This window comes from Neomonachus schauinslandi, chromosome 9, assembly GCF_002201575.2.
Source record: "Neomonachus schauinslandi chromosome 9, ASM220157v2, whole genome shotgun sequence".
Classification (NCBI taxonomy): Eukaryota; Metazoa; Chordata; class Mammalia; order Carnivora; family Phocidae; genus Neomonachus; species Neomonachus schauinslandi.
In genome coordinates, this window is record NC_058411.1 from 143,243,374 (window position 1) to 143,259,924 (window position 16,551).

General features: G+C 61.4%; 1 protein-coding gene across 1 annotated transcript in view; it reads left to right on the plus strand.

Annotated features, from left to right (window-relative positions):
• The first annotated feature begins 14 nt into the window (after positions 1-14).
• The window catches only part of ADAMTS7 (ADAM metallopeptidase with thrombospondin type 1 motif 7), a 46,076-nt gene continuing 29,539 nt past the window's right edge, over positions 15-16,551 (plus strand). The window contains exons 1-6 of the mRNA XM_021680463.2: positions 15-132; positions 7,430-7,785; positions 9,404-9,569; positions 10,479-10,675; positions 15,361-15,444; positions 15,741-15,865. Of these exons, the coding sequence (XP_021536138.2) occupies positions 15-132; positions 7,430-7,785; positions 9,404-9,569; positions 10,479-10,675; positions 15,361-15,444; positions 15,741-15,865 (1,046 nt within the window). The remainder of the gene's footprint in view (positions 133-7,429; positions 7,786-9,403; positions 9,570-10,478; positions 10,676-15,360; positions 15,445-15,740; positions 15,866-16,551) is intronic.

Sequence of the window (16,551 nt, forward strand, 5' to 3'; positions counted from 1 at the left end):
CGCCCGCCCTGGCCATGCCCGGCCGCCCGAGCGCCCGCAGCGCCCGCAGCCCCCGCAGCCCCGCGCCGCGGCTGCGCCCCCTGATCCTGCTGCTCTGCGCCCTGGCGCCCGGCGACCCCGGACCCGCACCAGGTGGGTGGCCGCCCCTCCCCGCCGGCCGGCCCCGCGCGCCCCCCGCGTCCCCCGCGGGCTTGGGACCGGGTAGGGCCCGGGGGCGAAGCCGCGCACCCGGCGGCCCCCTGCCAGTGCCTGGAGGCAGCCCCTCCGCCCTCGGGCGTACGGCGCGGGGCCCCTCCGGTTCTGGTCCGCGCGCCCAGGGCTCGGTGTCGAGCCTCGTCGGCGCCTGGTCCGCAGAGCAGCCCGCCGGGACGCAGCGGGCGGGGGCGCGGGGTCACAGCTCCGGGCTGCGGCGGGCGGTCGGCGGCGCGGGGGCACGACTCGCGCGCCCCTAGCACTTCCTGCCTCCCTTCCCCCGAGTGTGCAGAAGCCCGAGCGCAGCGGAGGGGAGCTTCTCTCCGGATCCTGGGCTCGGCTCTCCCTGCCCCGCCCGGCCGGCCTCCGACGAGCCTCTGGCCCGCGGCCAGGTCCTTCCTTGGCCGCGGAGCTCCAGGCGCGTCCGAGGCAGCCGGCCTGGGAGTTTAGGAGCTGAGGGTCTAGGAGACCCCAGGCCCCGCGGCCAGGGATCCCCTAATCTGATGGGGGCCGGTCGGATAGCCGGGAGAGCCATGCGGGCGAAGCGGTCAGGAAGGCTTTGTAGGGGAGGGGAGGCCAGAGCCAGGAGGGACGGGGGATGGATGAACTCCGGGTGGGCTGGAGGGGGTGGGGGCGTCCCTGTGGCAGGGCGTGGGCCGCATTAGGCCTGCGTGCTGGGGATGGGGGACTCCTGCCTCCCCAGTGCAGGGACTGATTAGAAAAGCATCCGAGGCCGTAGCGTAGGAGGCATTTAAACCAGATCTTAGAGGTTTGGGGGAGCCATTGAGGGGAGTAGCTCATGGATGCGGGGTTTTAGGGAGGTTCCCTGTAGCAGAAGTGTGGACAGGATGGAGAGGAGCAAACATTTAATGCATTCTTATTTCTCATCATCTCTGCAACAGCCTTGCAAGGCAGGTGATAGAAAGTTCTTTCAGGATCCAGGGGACAGGCTCGGACAGCGTACCCTGCCAGGTTGGGCCCTTAGTTACGGCGTGAATCCTGTTTTCCCACTGCCCAGAGCAGGGTCTATGAGGACTGACCAGGTGATGGAGATGAGGCAGCAGGAAGTGGTTGCTCCAGGGAACTGTCCCTGAGCCGGGACTTGGGTCCAGGCCCCCTGGCGGTGGTGAGAGGAAGGGGGGTCAGGACCCTCTCCACTTCCACTGCAGGCCAGACCCGAGTAGGAGCTTGGCCAACCCCTGCCCCTCCGGGGCTGTAGTCAAGTGGGGAGAATGGTATTTCCCCCCGCAGGGTGCTTGTGAGGATCCAGATGCTGAATGTCAGTTGCTTAGCACAGGGTAGAGTGACCCACAGAGACCCAGTGAGACTAGGGAGACCTTGGCGAGTCCGTGGCTCGGGCCTGCCATTTGGCAGTGGAAACAGGGCAGGTACCCTCTCCCGTCTAATCTGCCCGCACCCCGGGGGAATGTCTGTTCTGGTATCCCCACAGGTACCCAGTGTGGGACTCCCCACCTGCCCCCACTCAGGATGCCTGAGCCCCAGCTGCTGAGCTGTCTGTCATTTTCTGTGGGGCTGCCCCGGGAGTCCTCGACCAGGGCCTCTACCCACTCAACACTACCTTCTTTGAGACCAAAAGGGCATATCTTGGACTCACTTTTAGGAAAGTGTATTATGAGTTTTTCTCCTGTGACTCATCAAGGGACTTGTTGGGGTTGATGGGACTGGGGCCCAGTAATGCCCCACCCTAATTGCTGAATGGCATGTGTGAGCCCTGTGTGCATGCCGGGCACACACAGGCTGACCAGAGGAGGGCGGCACCTGTCTCTCGCACACTCGCACACTCTGGTTATTTTTTCCTCTTTGGCATGAGCGTGGGGTCAGGTCGTTTGAAGGGCTGGACTGTAACTCTGGTTTCTGATAGGGAGGGGAGTGTAAACACGTTGGCATTTCTCTGGTAGAAGCGGCAAAGTGACAGTTCTGTCACCTAGGGATGAAATTCCAAGTATTTAACACCCGGTGTGGCCGGGCTCAGTCCGTTGGAACAGGGCTCCTGACCTGGGAGTCTTGCTGCCTGGCTCTCGAAGCTGCACTCTCGTTCTGCCCTGCGGCACCCACAGAGCCTGGAGTCCACAGTTCCGGGGGTGAGAGTCTGCCAGGGGTCAGCTCTAGGAGACAGTGGAGGGGCGTCTGCCTCGTAACTCACTCAGCCCCCTTTATGAGATATTTTATTTATCTTTTTTTTTTAAAGATTTTATTTATTCACTTGAGAGAGTGAGAGAGAGAAAGAGCACAAGAGGGGGTAGCGGGAGAGGGAGAAGCAGACTCCCCGCCGAGCAGGGAGCCCGATGCGGGACTCGATCCCGGGACTCCAGGATCATGACCCGAGCTGAAGGCAGTCGCTTAACCAACTGAGCCACCCAGGCGCCCCTTTATTTATCTTTTAAAAGATCTTATTTATGGGGCGGGGAGCCTGCTTCTGGCTCTCCCTCTACTCTTCCCCCTGCTTGTACTCTCTCACTCTATCAAATAAATAAATAAAATCTTTTTAAAAAAAGATCTTATTTATTTATTTGAGAGAGAGTGCGCGTGAGAGAGAGCACGAGCAGTGGAGAGGGGCAGAGGGAGAGGGAGAAGCCGACTCCCCGCTGAGCAGGGAGCCCGACACAGGGCTCGATCCCAGGACCCCGAGATCATGACCTGAGCCCAAGGGAGACGCTTAACTGACTGAGCCACCCAGGCGCCCTGATTCCCTTTATAAAATATTTTAATGGCAAAACAATATAAGTTACAAAAAAGATTAGTGCAGAGCAAAACAAGAACATAAAAGTTATTGCAGAGTGATAACTTCCTATAAGTCTTTATTTTTCTTTTTTTTTTTACTAAAAAGCGCTTTTTTAAGCCATTAGACAAAGAGATAAGACAGGCTTTTAAGAAATCATGGCGTATACTTTAGAACCTCTCTTGCTAATTTTCTCTTTTAACTTAGCTCCCGATTGCTGAGTGCTGTTTCCTGTTGTCAGCACCTACATGGGAGCTCATTCAACTCACACAGCCGAAGGGAGCAGGTGTGGTGATGATCGTACCCATTTTACAGGTGGAGAAACAGACTCTGAGTGGTTCAGTAACTTACCCACGGGCTAACAGCTGCGGGTGGCAGAGCTCAGATTCATATCGGGCTGTCTGGAGAGTACACGCATCCTCGTGCTCTTTATCTGCCTTTCGGTCACATTTCTGAACCGAATAGGCTGCTTCTTTATAACCCACTTTGAATTTCTGTCTTGTGATGTTTGCCCAAGGTCTACAGCGGGGATGCTCAGTGGGACCGTACATCCCGAGGGACGTGGATCCCTCCCTAGGGACACTTGTTTGGAGTTCTTGGGGCCACTTCTCCCCCGTGATTCAGATTCCCCCATCACATTTGTACCCCGCCTCCGCCTGATGCACCGAGCACACTGCTCTTGCCCAGGAGCGGGCCGTACAGCTCTGGTTCCTCAGGACCCCGGGCGCTTCGGGCCGGTTGGCACCGCACACCCTTACCCTCAACTGGCTCTAGCAGCCTTGCGGGGGGATTGCCCGTGCCCGGGGCACCACTGGGAATAATGCTTAAAAACGGAGCCTTGGGATGCAGCTGCGGTCTCGTTCCCGCTGCTGTTTGTCCTGTGCTGCTCCTTCCGATCACGGCCCTGGGTTCTCCGTGCGGGCGGGGAGACCGAGGCTCAGCACCATGATGAAGGGACTGCCCGGGCCGCACAGCTATGGAATGGCCGAGCTGGGACCCGAACCCTTCTGTGTTCTAAGCCCATGTTCCTGACAGTGCCTTATTTTGTCAGTCCACGGTCTCATTTTACAAGACGCGTGCGTGGGCAAGCTCACCGCCTTCTGTTGCCGGCACGTGCATTATCTCCCGGGCCCATCATGCGGTGTCTGCTCCGGGACATTCCAGGGTCAGAGGACCTCACGCCACCCTGTCTGATGAGGCTTTTCTTCACCTCTGACCATCCAGGCGGTGTCCCCTCCCCTCTCCAGGGCCGCTCAGCACTGGGCCAGGCGCGAGGGTCAGGAGGGCCCTACACCCCTTTCTCGATGTTGAGGGGAAGGACGGTGTCTCATACATTTTCCCGGACTTTGACGCACCTAATGCTCCCTCACAATTAGTAGCCAGGGGTGACCCAGCAAATGCCACGCACCAGGAAAGTGTTGCATGTGAACAAACCTGGTGGGTGGCCCATCTCTTATTCCCCCATTTCTGTTAGAAGTTCGGTGCTTTATTTATTTTTTTTAAAGATTTTATTTATTGGAGAGAGAGAGCATGAGAGGGGAGAGGGTCAGAGGGAGAAGCAGACTCCCCACCGAGCGGGGAGCCCGACGTGGGACTCAATCCTGGGACTCCAGGATCATGACCTGAGCCAAAGGCAGTCGCTTAACCAACTGAGCCACCCAGGCGCCCAGAAGTTCGGTGCTTTAGTCATTGAAAGAGAGCGTAACAAGAGGCCAAAGGGCAGCCTGCATTTAAGGACAGTTGGGAACACAATAGGGGGCAGTAGGGACGGGCCGGGGGTACGGACCCTCTCCAAGGGGGCTCCCTGCTCCATGCCAGGCACTTCTGCGAGGTGGGAATTGAGGCCTGACATGGATGGATGATAAGACTTTTCAAGGAAAGTTGGAAATTGACATTTTTGGACAAGATCATGTCATTTTTAAACATAGGCAACCGATTAAATATTTTTTTCAATATTTGTGCAAGCCAAAATGAACAAACAAGATCAATGAACTGACAAAACCAAGTCTGCAGGCAGTGCCATAACCCCGAATGCCCTCACGAGGACGTCAGAGCGAGGAGTCTCCTCAAACCAGCCAGCCCGCTGGCTTCCAAAGGTCAGCCTCGGAAACGGTCACGTCAGAGTCACTGTGAGGCTTAGGAACATACAGATTCTGGGGCCCCAGAGCCCCGGGGCTATGGAATCCATCTGTGGCCCGGGTCCTGAGCCCCTGCAGCCTTTCAGAGCTCTCCAGGTACCGCTGACCTCCGACCAAGTTCACTCCCCATGGAGGATTTCCGGACTTCCCTGATGACCACAGTCCCCTGGGGCTCTTGGTAAAAAACGCAGCTTCCCAGTCCCATTTCCTGGAGACGTTGATTCAGCGGGTCTGGGATGGGGCCTGGGAATTTGGTTTAATTTGGTTTTAACAAATTCTTACCCGAGAAGTCTGGAAAGTCCTTGCACTCATGTCCTCCGGAGACTCGGAGAGGGAAGCTTTGCCTGGAACCTCACGGAGTGAACCCACCCATCTGCCTCTCGACTGACCGTGCTCTTGGACAGCACCCTGCGGGCTGCCCAGTGGGCAGCTGTGGACACTGGGGCATGTCCTCGGGGGTGGGGTGCACACCACTGGTGTGTACAGGCCTCTCTGCACGTGGTTTGGCAGGAGACGGGTTGGTTTCTACAGCCTGGCCAGGATGGAGCTTCGGGCTGGTCTTGGCTGCCCTCTCAGCCCCAGCAGGCAGCCACAGATAGGACCCTGGCGGGACACTTGCAGGGCGTCCAGGCATTCCTATGGCCCGAGGGGTCCTTGTCCTGGGCAGCCGGGATTCCGGAGAGCTGGGCATAAACCCAATTGGTCAGGACAGGACCTCAGGCTGAGAGAAACATCAGACAGGCCAGTTTCCTAACTGCTCCTCAGAGCCTGGGGACGGCAGAGGGAACAGGACACGAGCATCAGCCCCAGGATCCCTGGCCCCCTCAGCGGCGCTGCTCTGATGTGTCTATGTGTCCACACAAGATATCTTTTGAAGACCAGGTCTGGTAGCTACAAAAGTTTGAAAAACTTGATGTAGGGCAAGTCCTTTATGGCTGCGATGGGAAAACCGGCCCAGCAAGGGATGGACTGCTGAGGATGTAGAACAATGTTCCTAAAGAGACTGAAGCCATGTGGGAGACTTGGAGCCCAGTCTCAGCTCTGTTCCTCTCGCTGTGTGGCTCTGGGCCAGTTGTGCACATCTCTGAACCTCCCTTTGCTTTCTTCAGAAGCTGCCTGCAGACTTGACCACAGGTGTCATCGTCTGGAATCCCCAGCCCCAGGGACATGGGCAAATTTAGAGGATCCACGAACTCCGATGGGAAGACACCACATCTTTAAGTTTTTTACCTCTAAGTTAGCATTTCCTTCAATTATGCATATTAGGGGGCGCCTGGGTGGCTCAGTCGTTAAGCGTCTGCCTTCGGCTCAGGTCATGGTCCCAGGGTCCTGGGATCGAGCCCCACATCGGGCTCCCTGCTCAGCGGGAAGCCTGCTTCTCCCTCTCCCACTCCCCCTGCTTGTGTTCCTTCTCTCGCTGTATCTCTCTCTGTCAAATAAATAAATAAAATCTTAAAAAAAAAAAAAAAGTATCAATTATGCATATTAGTACCAAACTACAGTAGCATTCGCAGCACCTGACTTTGTTACCGAGCCAGAAAACCAACATATTTTTCTGTCTCAGATAAGATTGATGCTCATCACTACTGCAAAATTACTGTAGTTAGATTTGCCCTTCGATCTTGCTTCATGCATTCATAAAGGAGCGCTTGAGTTTGTATCGCACTTCCAAAATTATTTGGATGACTGTATTTCAATATAATCCGTTTCCTTGGCACTCGCTTGCATTTTGTCCTATGCATCCAAAAACATTATTCTGAGAAGGGGTCCATGGCAAAAAAGGTTAAGAGTCTGGTGTTACTGGGAACTCCATGAGGACGGCGACAGGGATTCTGCCAACTGCAAATAAAGCAGGGAAGAGGGACAGGGAGCTGCCGTTTGAGAATAAAGTGGTCGGGGGAGGCTTCAGTGAGCCCTCTGAGCAGGACGGGAAGGAGGTGAAGGTTTCGTTCCGCGGCTGCGCAGCGCGGGGAAGCGAAGTGGGTGTCCCCGGGAGGGGAGAGGCACGCAGCTTCGCGAAGCGGGAGCAGGTGTGAGGCCAGTGGGCCGAGTGGCAGGAACTCGAGCAGGTGTAGCAGAGATGAGATTAAGAAGTTACTTTCCCCGGGGCCTCCTTGGCCATTGCCAGAGCCCTGCCACGGCAGGGTTGGGGGCCGGGGGTGGGGGGGCTCGATCCATCAGTTTGGGATGACTCCCTCAGGCCGCTGTGCGGCAAGCAGCCTGGGGGCAGGCGCGGGGTGGGGACGGTTGGAGGTTTTCGGGGTAACCCGGGCAGAGGAGCGGGCTGGGGGAGGCACCTGGGCCTCGGACTCCTCCGCGGCCCCTCCACGCGCCGGTCGCCCCGGCTTTCTCCCCGCAGGGCGCGGCGTGGCCGGCAGCGCGGCGCTGGACATCGTGCACCCGGTGCGCGTGGACGCGGGGGGCTCCTTCCTCTCCTACGAGCTGTGGCCGCGCGCGCTGCGCAAGCGGGACGTGTCCGCACGCCGCGCCGCGCCCGCCTTCTACGAGCTGCAGTACCGCGGGCGCGAGCTGCGCTTCAACCTGACGGCCAACGCGCACCTGCTGGCGCCCGGCTTCGTGAGCGAGACCCGGCGGCGCGGCGGCCTGGGGCGCACGCGCATCCGCGCCCGCGCGCCCGCCTGCCACCTGCTCGGCGAGGTGCAGGACCCCGAGCTGGAGGGCGGCCTGGCGGCCATCAGCGCCTGCGACGGGCTGGTGAGTGCGCCCCTCCCCCCCCACGTCGGACTCGCCGGGGGCGTTGTTCGCGCCTGCATGGTGGGGGTGCTCTCCCCCAGGATGGCGGTCCTCAGGCTTGAACTCGAGCCGGAAGCACCCGCAGGCCTTGTTAACAACAGTGTGCTAGGGTGGGCCGGGGTGGGTCTCTCAAGCCCGCATTTCAGACCCTTTCCCAGTGTGGAAGCTGCAGGTGCAGAGAGCCGACTTTGAGAATCACTGTGTAGACCGGGTAACTCCTAACAGTGCAGTCCTTCCCTGGGAGCCTGGGTTCTGACTGTGTCGCCCCACGGATCCCTCTAGGCTGTTCTTCTCGGGGTCAGGCAGCCTCCCCGTTACCTTTCCTCCCGGGAGATGAGGCCCCCACCGCCCTGCTCCCGGTGGAGGTGATGCTGGCTCAAGGGCTTGCAGCCTCAATTGCCTCCCTCCGTTTGGGTGCTGGGTTGGAGCGGCTCCCACTCCAGGCGGGCGGCACAGGGATGAGGCCCCCCCCTTCTGCTCCCGGCTAGGTGACCGGCTCTGCCCTCCCCACTCTGGGAGGTGTGGGTGGGGTGTGGGAAGAGTGGGGGGACGTGTGTGCATTTTCAGCCGTCCACCGTTCCTAGGAGGGCCCTCAGCTCAGAGTGCTCAGGAAGTCCATGGGCTGTAGCAGAACAGGGCCTAATGACAGATGGCCCGCATCACAGCTGCCGGTCATCTAGACCTCGGAGAGCCTGGGCCTGTCCTCCTCCATCCCGTTAATCTTGTTGAATCTCTGCAGCAGCTGAGCATATGGGTGCCAATCCCATTTACAGATGATGAGACAGGCTCGGAGGGGCAATTTGCCTGGGGCCACCCAGTTCCGCACTCGAACCCAGTCTCCGGTGGTGCACTTTCTGGTGTTCGGGGTTCTTGGCCCTGCACAGCCCAAGGGCAGACGTGGGGCCAAGGCGGGAGCTGCAGGGGAGATAAAACCCGTCTTCCTGTTGGAGGCCTGGGCTTCCTCTGGGGGTGCTGGGCTGCCCAAAGACACTTCCCAAGCCCCCCCCGCCCCCCCGGCCTCTCTGAATGCTGGTGGGTGTGCCTGAGACACCCTGCCTGCCTCCCTGCTCTGGCAGGCCCTGGGACCAGGGCATAGGATGTCCTGGTGACAGTGGGCATCCCTGTGGCTTGGGTGTGGGCAGAGCGGCCCTGGGAGTGATTCATCACCTCGGCGAGATTGGGATGCAGGCCAGTTTGCAAGAGGACATAATGGCTGGCATGCCAAGAAGAGGGAGAATGGTCTGGATGCCCGGCTGCCTGACTCAAGACGGCCATCCGGGACTGCGCAGAAGATGCCATCTTAGATTTAGCGTGGCCCCATTTCCTGCTCCTGACGGGGTGGGGGGGCAGCGTCCTCCTGAGACGGGTGGCCTCTGAGCTCAGCCTTGGGCTGTGTGAAATGGCAGGGAAGGCAGGCAGAGGGTACAGAGTCAGAGGCCTGGAGGGAGGAAAGCGCATGCATTCGGGGTCAGTCGGGTGCTGGGAGCAGTGTGGGCTCAGCTGGGCAGGATGGGCCTCGGGGACGGGTGGGCAGAGCGCCCAGTGCTGGCCCTCTCCTGTGACCCTGGCTCTTTCTCAGAAAGGTGTGTTCCAGCTCTCCAACGAGGACTACTTCATCGAGCCCCTAGACGGTGTCCCGGCCCGGCCCGGCCACGCCCAGCCCCACGTGGTCTACAAGCGCCAAGCGCCTGAGAGGGAGGCAGCGCTGGGTGACTCTGGGGCTCCAGGCACCTGTGGGGTACAAGGTATGCGCCTCTGCAGCCAGCTCTGGGGGAGGGGCTGGGCCGGAGGCATCGAGCTCCTTTCCAGAAGCCTCTCCTGTCCACACCCCCATGCTCAGCTCCCCTCGAACCAAAGGGATGCAGACAGACGGACAGACCCATCACCATAGCCTGCTGCTACCTTCCAAATGGGCCACGGGCCTGAGGCCTCTGCCTGCCGGGCCTGCCCAGCCGAGGCCCTGGGCTGACCCTCTCACACCCACCTCACCTGCCTCCCCTCCCGCTCACTGCCTGCCGCCCCTGTCAGCCATTCTTCCCCGAGTGGCCAGGCCCGTCAGGGCAGCCCACAATAGCTCTCCTCTGTTACTGGGGAGCCGGCACCTCCTCGCCCGGCGGCCACATCGCTGGCCAGTCCAGGTAAGGAGCAGCCCAGCACGGGCTGCCCGGCTCTGGGGACGGCTCGGCCAGCACGCCAGCCTCGGCGGCTGCCACAGCTCAGGGCCTCCACTCAGCGGAGCAGGCATCCAGACTCACACTTGGGGCCTCCGTCTTCCCGGCTTCCTAGATGCCTGGGGCAGGGGAGCAGGTCTCCAGTGGGGACGGCCTCCCAGGAGGGGGGTGGGGCCCTGGGGTCCCCCTGTGCTGGGACCCACCAACCCCCGCGGGCAGGGAGCAACACGGGGAGGTGGGGGCCCGCAGCTCCTTGCTGTGTTCGCATCTACCCTTCCGTGGTGGCCCGAGGGCACCTTCTGAGCTCTCTGGCTGGTTCCTATTTACAGCCGGGGATGCTCAGGGTCGGGGGGGAAGTGGCCGGGCCAGGGTCACACAGGCTGGGGCAGAGCCACGTGGGAGCCCAGGCCGCCTGCTCTGGTCCCGGCCCTGGAGCCGCGCCCCGCCGGCCGCTGACCCCCCCCTCCCCCCCGGGCCCCACAGCGTCTGCGGAGCTGGAGGTGTGGCGCGAGCGCTGGGAGCGACGGCACCTGCGGCGGCGGCCGCGCCCGCGGCGACTCCAGCAGCGCTCGGTCAGCCGAGAGAAGTGGGTGGAGACCCTGGTGGTCGCCGACGCCAAAATGGTGGAGCACCACGGGCAGCCGCAGGTTGAGAGCTACGTGCTGACCATCATGAACATGGTGAGGCCGCGCGGGGCGGCGGTGGGGGGTGGGCCGTGCTGGCGCGGACGGTGAGCGGGCTGGACCCCAGGCCTGGGCGGGAGGGACGACGTCCGGGCTCCGGAGCGCGGGCGGGGCGGGCGGGGCGCGGGGGGTCACCAGGAGAGAGCCGGGGCAGTGGCAGGGCCTTCGTGGGCTCTGCCGGCCCTCGCGGGGAGCTGCCGGGCAGAGCAGGGGAGCGGCGGTGGGCGGGCAGGCGGGGGTACAGCCACGGTCCCACGCCCACCTGGGGGAGCCGTAGTCGGGTTGTGCACTCACGCTGGTCCAAGCAAACCTTCCTCCTTTGTGCCGGGACTTGCGGGCCCGGGGACACGGGTCAGAGCGGCCCCTGCCTGCGACACCGGCGTTCGGGGAGTTTGAAGGGTCTGTCCGGTTTTGCAGTCCACCAGCTGCGGACCTCAGGCGACACGTGACCCGACGGGGCCTCAGTTTGCTCCTCCGTGAACCGGGCATGATGATGGTAGCGGGGCCGGTCCCACTGACCTGGGCCCCACGTGCCGGTTGAGAGAAGTGGGCGTGAGGGGGTGAGTGCCTCGCTCGGGTCAAGCGGGCGAGGCAGGGCAGAGCCGGTGGGAGCCCAGGCGTCCTGTCTCCCTGGTGCCCTGTGGCCGGCTGGGGCTGGTGATTCCGGGACTGCCTGCTGTGCTCGCCGGCTCCCTCCCTGCGGCCGCCCCGTGACAGGAAGGATCTGGGCCCGGCCGTAGTGGGCGGCCCAGCGCGCAGGCGCATGGCCCCGCATGGCCCCGCATGGCCCCGCATGGCCCCGCATGGCCCTGCTGTCCTGGTTGAGGGAGGCTGTGTGCTCCGCGTGCTGGGGCCAGAGTCGGCTGCTTCCCCCGCGCCCGCCTCCCGCACCCCTGAGACATCCAGTCTGGCCGCCCACTTCTAGCAGGGAGGCAGGGGCTCCGGCACAGGAGGGGCCTCCGTCCGTGGCCCCCACGCCCCCACGCCCCCACTGCCCCAGCCTCACCAGCAAGCTCAGCTCTGGGCCGGTTGCTGCCTGATGTGGCCATCCCCAGGCTCCCTGCTCCTTACGGGTAAGAGCCACCACCCCTGCCTGGCCTGGGAGACCTCAGAGCCCCGCCAAGCCTCCGTGTGGCCCCGCCTGCCCAGCAAGGGGACCCCCTACAGGCCAGGGTTTGGGGACACTGTTGGACAGCAGGGCCTGGCCCCCGGGGGGGGCGGCAGGACGAGCAAGTCCAGGTTCTGAGGCCACAGGGTCATCCTCCCGTCTCAGGGCTCAGCCTGACAGAGGCCCAGGAGCTTGGCTGGAGCCCCTGGCCGTTCATTTCCCCTCACCTTTCCTAGGTGTTCCCTGTAGGCCAGGTGCTGAGCCCTCCGGGCTCCCCCAGGACGTCTCCCAGGGGACGGGTCAGCCATTTGGCCTGGGGCCTGGACCCTTCCTGCCTCCCTGTCAAGGCGCACAGGACCCATGCCTTCACTCTGTGAGCCCCATCCTGGAGGAGGGGTCTGGGCTCTCCTCACCTGTCTGGACCATATCAGGCTTTCCTGAACTGTCAAGTCCAGCACTAGTCAGGACAGAGTGGGGCCCCTAGGAGCCTCACAGTGCCAGACACCTGGGGAGGCGGCAGGGGGTGGCAGGGACATGGGCGGGGGGCATGCGGACAGCCTCTGAGAAGGGCTGCAGCCTCGTGAGCACCTGCTTGTCCAGGGTCCCACAGTGACTGCCTTGTCTCAGCCTCACCCCCATTTTATAGGGGAGGGAACAAAGGTTCAGAGAGGCCTAGGGACTTGTTCATAGTCACACAGCTGGTTAGTGGCCGAGCTGGAGCTCAGATCTGTCTGCCTCCAAAGCCCCACTCTGTCCTCTGTGCCCAGAGATGGGCAGCCAGGAGGCTGTGGTGGCCAGAGTTGTTTAGAAGGGTGGGGGAACAGAGTGGTGGAGATGGGGAGAGCTCACCCCCTTTGTCCCTCTGCAGCAGATGCTTGTTCATTGAACGCTTATGTAAGACAGGATCCCATGCATGGGAAACTGCCTCATTGTAACATTTCTCAAAGAATATTCCAGGGAGGACTTATTCCAAGGGATGCTAGTAAGTATTCTGTGAAAAAAGATGCCCCTGTTGAAGAAGTTTGGCAACAGGGGTTAACAAAATGGAACACAGACTTGTTTACTGCAGGACTTCTCAGAGCCTTCAGAGCTAAAATGCAGTGCGAATCCCTAAAACTACACAGATGGCATTTTCCAAAATTAAGGAGTAAGAGCAGGGGCTTTGGGTCAAACCGGGTTCTGACCCTAGCTCTTGGAGCCTCAGTTGCTCCAACCATAAATGGGGATAGTTACACCTACCTTAGAGGTAAGACGATCAAATGGGATACTGCAGGTAGGATGCTCCATACAGGAGCTTGGTATGTGTCCTTTGCTGCCCTCCAGCCCCACAGCCACCCGCAGGGCAGCCTCACTCTGAGGGCCTCCGGCAGGCCCCGGTTTGTTGGTGTCCTCTTTGTGACAGACCCAGATCTGAGTCTGGGAGCTCAGCTGGGTCTGCACTGGGCGTCACAAGACAAGTTCCCCGCCTGCCCCGTTTTGCACCCCTGATTCTGTTCACACTGTCTGAGGTCACCAGCCCTTTATGAGCAGGTGTGTCGTCCTGTTGGCTCACGGGAAGCTTGTGGTCACCTGTAACCCCCAGACCTTCCACAGTACTGTGCACCGGGGCGTGCTGTCCAGGCATGCAGCAGAGGAGGGCTGGGCCCCCTGGGGATCGTTTATCCAGTTGAAACACCCATGCTGACCTCAGGCCATTGGCAGACACTGTTGAGTGGGTCGGCCAGTTACGACGCTGCCTCCCTCCAAAACCTCCAGTGTCTGCTTTGCCTTCATGCTTCTTGGGGGCAGAGGTGTTCCACATGCTAAGGGGCATGCATGGAGCTGCCCCCAGCCCTAACTCTGGATATGGGGGGCCAGTTGTCGGGACAGGTCTTCACAGAAACTCGGGGGATTCTCACCCTCCAGAGCCACTTTGCTGGGACCTACTGCCAAATCCACCTGTCTGTCATCTAGGAAAGACTTGTTCTTTTAATCTGACTTTCTCATTTTCCGCTACTTTAAAAATGAGATAATGTATTGAAAATACTTAGCGAGTGCCCAAGATTATTCATTCAGCAGGTATTTCTTGAGTGCCCGTCGTGTGTCAGGTATGGATGGGTTGCTGGGCTGTTGGAGGGAGCCCACACAGACATGGCCTGCATGGAGCTTGGGTCTGGCCGAGGAGAGTGACGGTAGTCAAACCATCATCCTGAAGAATACGCAGATCAGCAGAGGGGCTGCTGGGAAGGACAAGTTCATGGTGCTTTGGGATCATCGGCTGGAAGGAAGTCTCCCCGGAAGACGTGCTGGAGGGTTGAGCGCTGCAGAGAGGGGAGGATGTAACTGGGCAAAGATGAGAGGAAGGGTATTCCAGGCTGAGGGCACAGCATCTGCAAAGGCCCTGCGGTAGGGACGCTCAGGGGATTCTGAGAGCCAGCCAGAGTGGTCGGAACCAGGGAGTGGGGACAAGAGAGGCGGTCAGCATGTGGGTCAGGACTGGGACTTGGTCCCCTCCCTGTGGATGGGAAGACCCGCTTACTGCTTTAAGCAAGGGCACAGTGTGATTGGGCGGCAGGTGGCTGCGAGGCTGTAGGTGGGCAGGGTCCGTGGGGACACCGCGGAGTGACCTCCACTGCCGGCCACACAGGAGGTGCTCGTCCCTCGGCCTGGGCGGTGGCCTTGGAGGTGGATGCGGGGAAGCGGGAGGGGACAGAATGGGTTGCCGTGGGGGAGGAGGCAGCGCACAGGGGCCCCCGGGGCTCCGGCCCGTGTGCGGAGGTGGACGGGGCCCACGGGAGCACTGCTGTCTCCCTTGTTCCTGACCTTGGGTCTCAAAGTGCAATTCGTCCCTGTTATCAGGGCCTACGGTGCCCTTTTGAAGTCTGTGTTTTGTCCATTCCAGTTGAATATTTTTCTTGATGGAATCACTAGAAGCCAGCTCATAACTAGGCAGGACAGGCTTCTGCTATCCCCGCCTGCCGGGAACCTGACGCCTGCCCCGGTCGTGGGCTGGCCTCTTTCTTGTTCTGAGGGAGCTCTCAGGGAGAAACTAGCTTTCCCCTCCCCTTTCCCTGTACCTCGGTGCACCTGCAGTCTTTGGGGTGGCCTTCTGTCCCAGGACTGAGTGGGGGGCTCCTGTGTAGCCACAGGGCCTCAGAGACACGTGCACACCTGCCCCATGGGCTAGCAGGGCAGTGGGGAGACTCCTGCCCCCACCCCCTCTGTAGGCCCTGCCCAGGTCTCCTGCCTCGTGGGAGGGCGCTCTCCTGGGGTGCTGGTCTTGGCGTCCCTGGGGCAGGAGGAGGCTGCAGGGCTGTCTCAGCTCAAGACAGTAGGCAAACTGGGGCGCTGGGACGGGCCGAGAAGCCAGTATTTGAGCTGTGAGCCAGGGAAGCCGATCCCAAGCTGGTGCTCAGGAGCGGCCTGGGCTTGGGAAGGTGTTATGTGCAGACTACGTTGTTGCCAGCTGGGGACGCGTGGATGCACTGAGTGTGCAGCCTGTGTGTGAATGTGGGTGTGCACGCCTCTGGGCGGGTCAGAGGTGGCTGTCTCCACCCTCCTCCAGGGTGACAGCCCAACCCCATCTCTCGGACAGGTGGCCGGCCTGTTTCACCACCCCAGCATCGGGAACCCCATCCACATCACCATCGTGCGCCTGGTCCTGCTGGAGGATGAGGAGGTGAGAGGTCACGTGGCCTCACGCTGGCCCCTGCCCTGAGCTGCCCCGTGTGGAAGGGCACCGCGAGGCTCCTTCCCCGGGCAGTGCCCCCTTCGCCCCTGGCTGGCCCTCTCTCCGCTCCCCCCGGGATGTACCTGCGGGAGAGGTGCTCAGACTGGAGCTGGACCAGGGCCCACAGGCTGGCTATTCTCCCGCTGCCCTCCCGGGCCTCTGTGTCCTGTGTCCGTATGGGGGAGGAGGGGGCCTGACCCTTCGGGGCTCGGGGGAGGCGCCAGCGGCTACTCTGTCTGCCCCAGGAAGACCTGAAGATCACACACCATGCAGACAACACTCTGAGGAGCTTCTGCAAGTGGCAGAAGAGCATCAACATGAAGGGGGACGCCCACCCGCTGCACCACGACACCGCCATCCTGCTCACCAGGTGCCGCCAGCGGTGGGGGGTGCAAGGCTGAGGCTGGGGGCGCTGCTCTGGGGCCTCAGGGTGGGGGCTGGGGACGGGATTCCGTCAGCGCTTGGGGAGAGCTTTCTATACTGAAATGATCAAGGGTTCTAGAACGGTCAGAGACAGCAGGGACACCATACACTTGTGTCATTTCCCCTGGTGCTCACGCCCGTGCCCGTGCCCGTTTCCCCCCCGGTGCTCATGCCCGCGCCCGTTTCCTCCCGGTGCCCGCGCCCGTTTCCCCCCGGTGCCCGCGCCCGTTTCCCCCCAGTGCCCGCGCCCGCGCCCGCTTTCCCTGGTGCCTCATAGAGCGTGAGCCCACGACCTGGACACGGACCCTGGTCCAGTCCAGACCCGCTCACACTTGCCCCGCTTTACCCCAGCTGGTATTTGTGTGTGCGTGTGTTTTACGCACTTTTACCACACGTGTGAGTTCCCACGTCCACCCCACGGTCTGGACATGGGGCAGGTCGTTAGAAGGAGCCCCTGTGCCCACGTTGGACAGCCCGAGGCCGCTGCTCGGCTGCCAGCCCCCTCCCCGACCTCGGACAAGCGCAGGTCTATGGGAGGTGGTCAGTGGCCCTTCTCCCTCTGCCGGGCCCTGGCAGCGCCTCTCGGCACCCTCCCTGGGACAGGAACCAAAATGCTGCTCAGGGCTCCCCCCC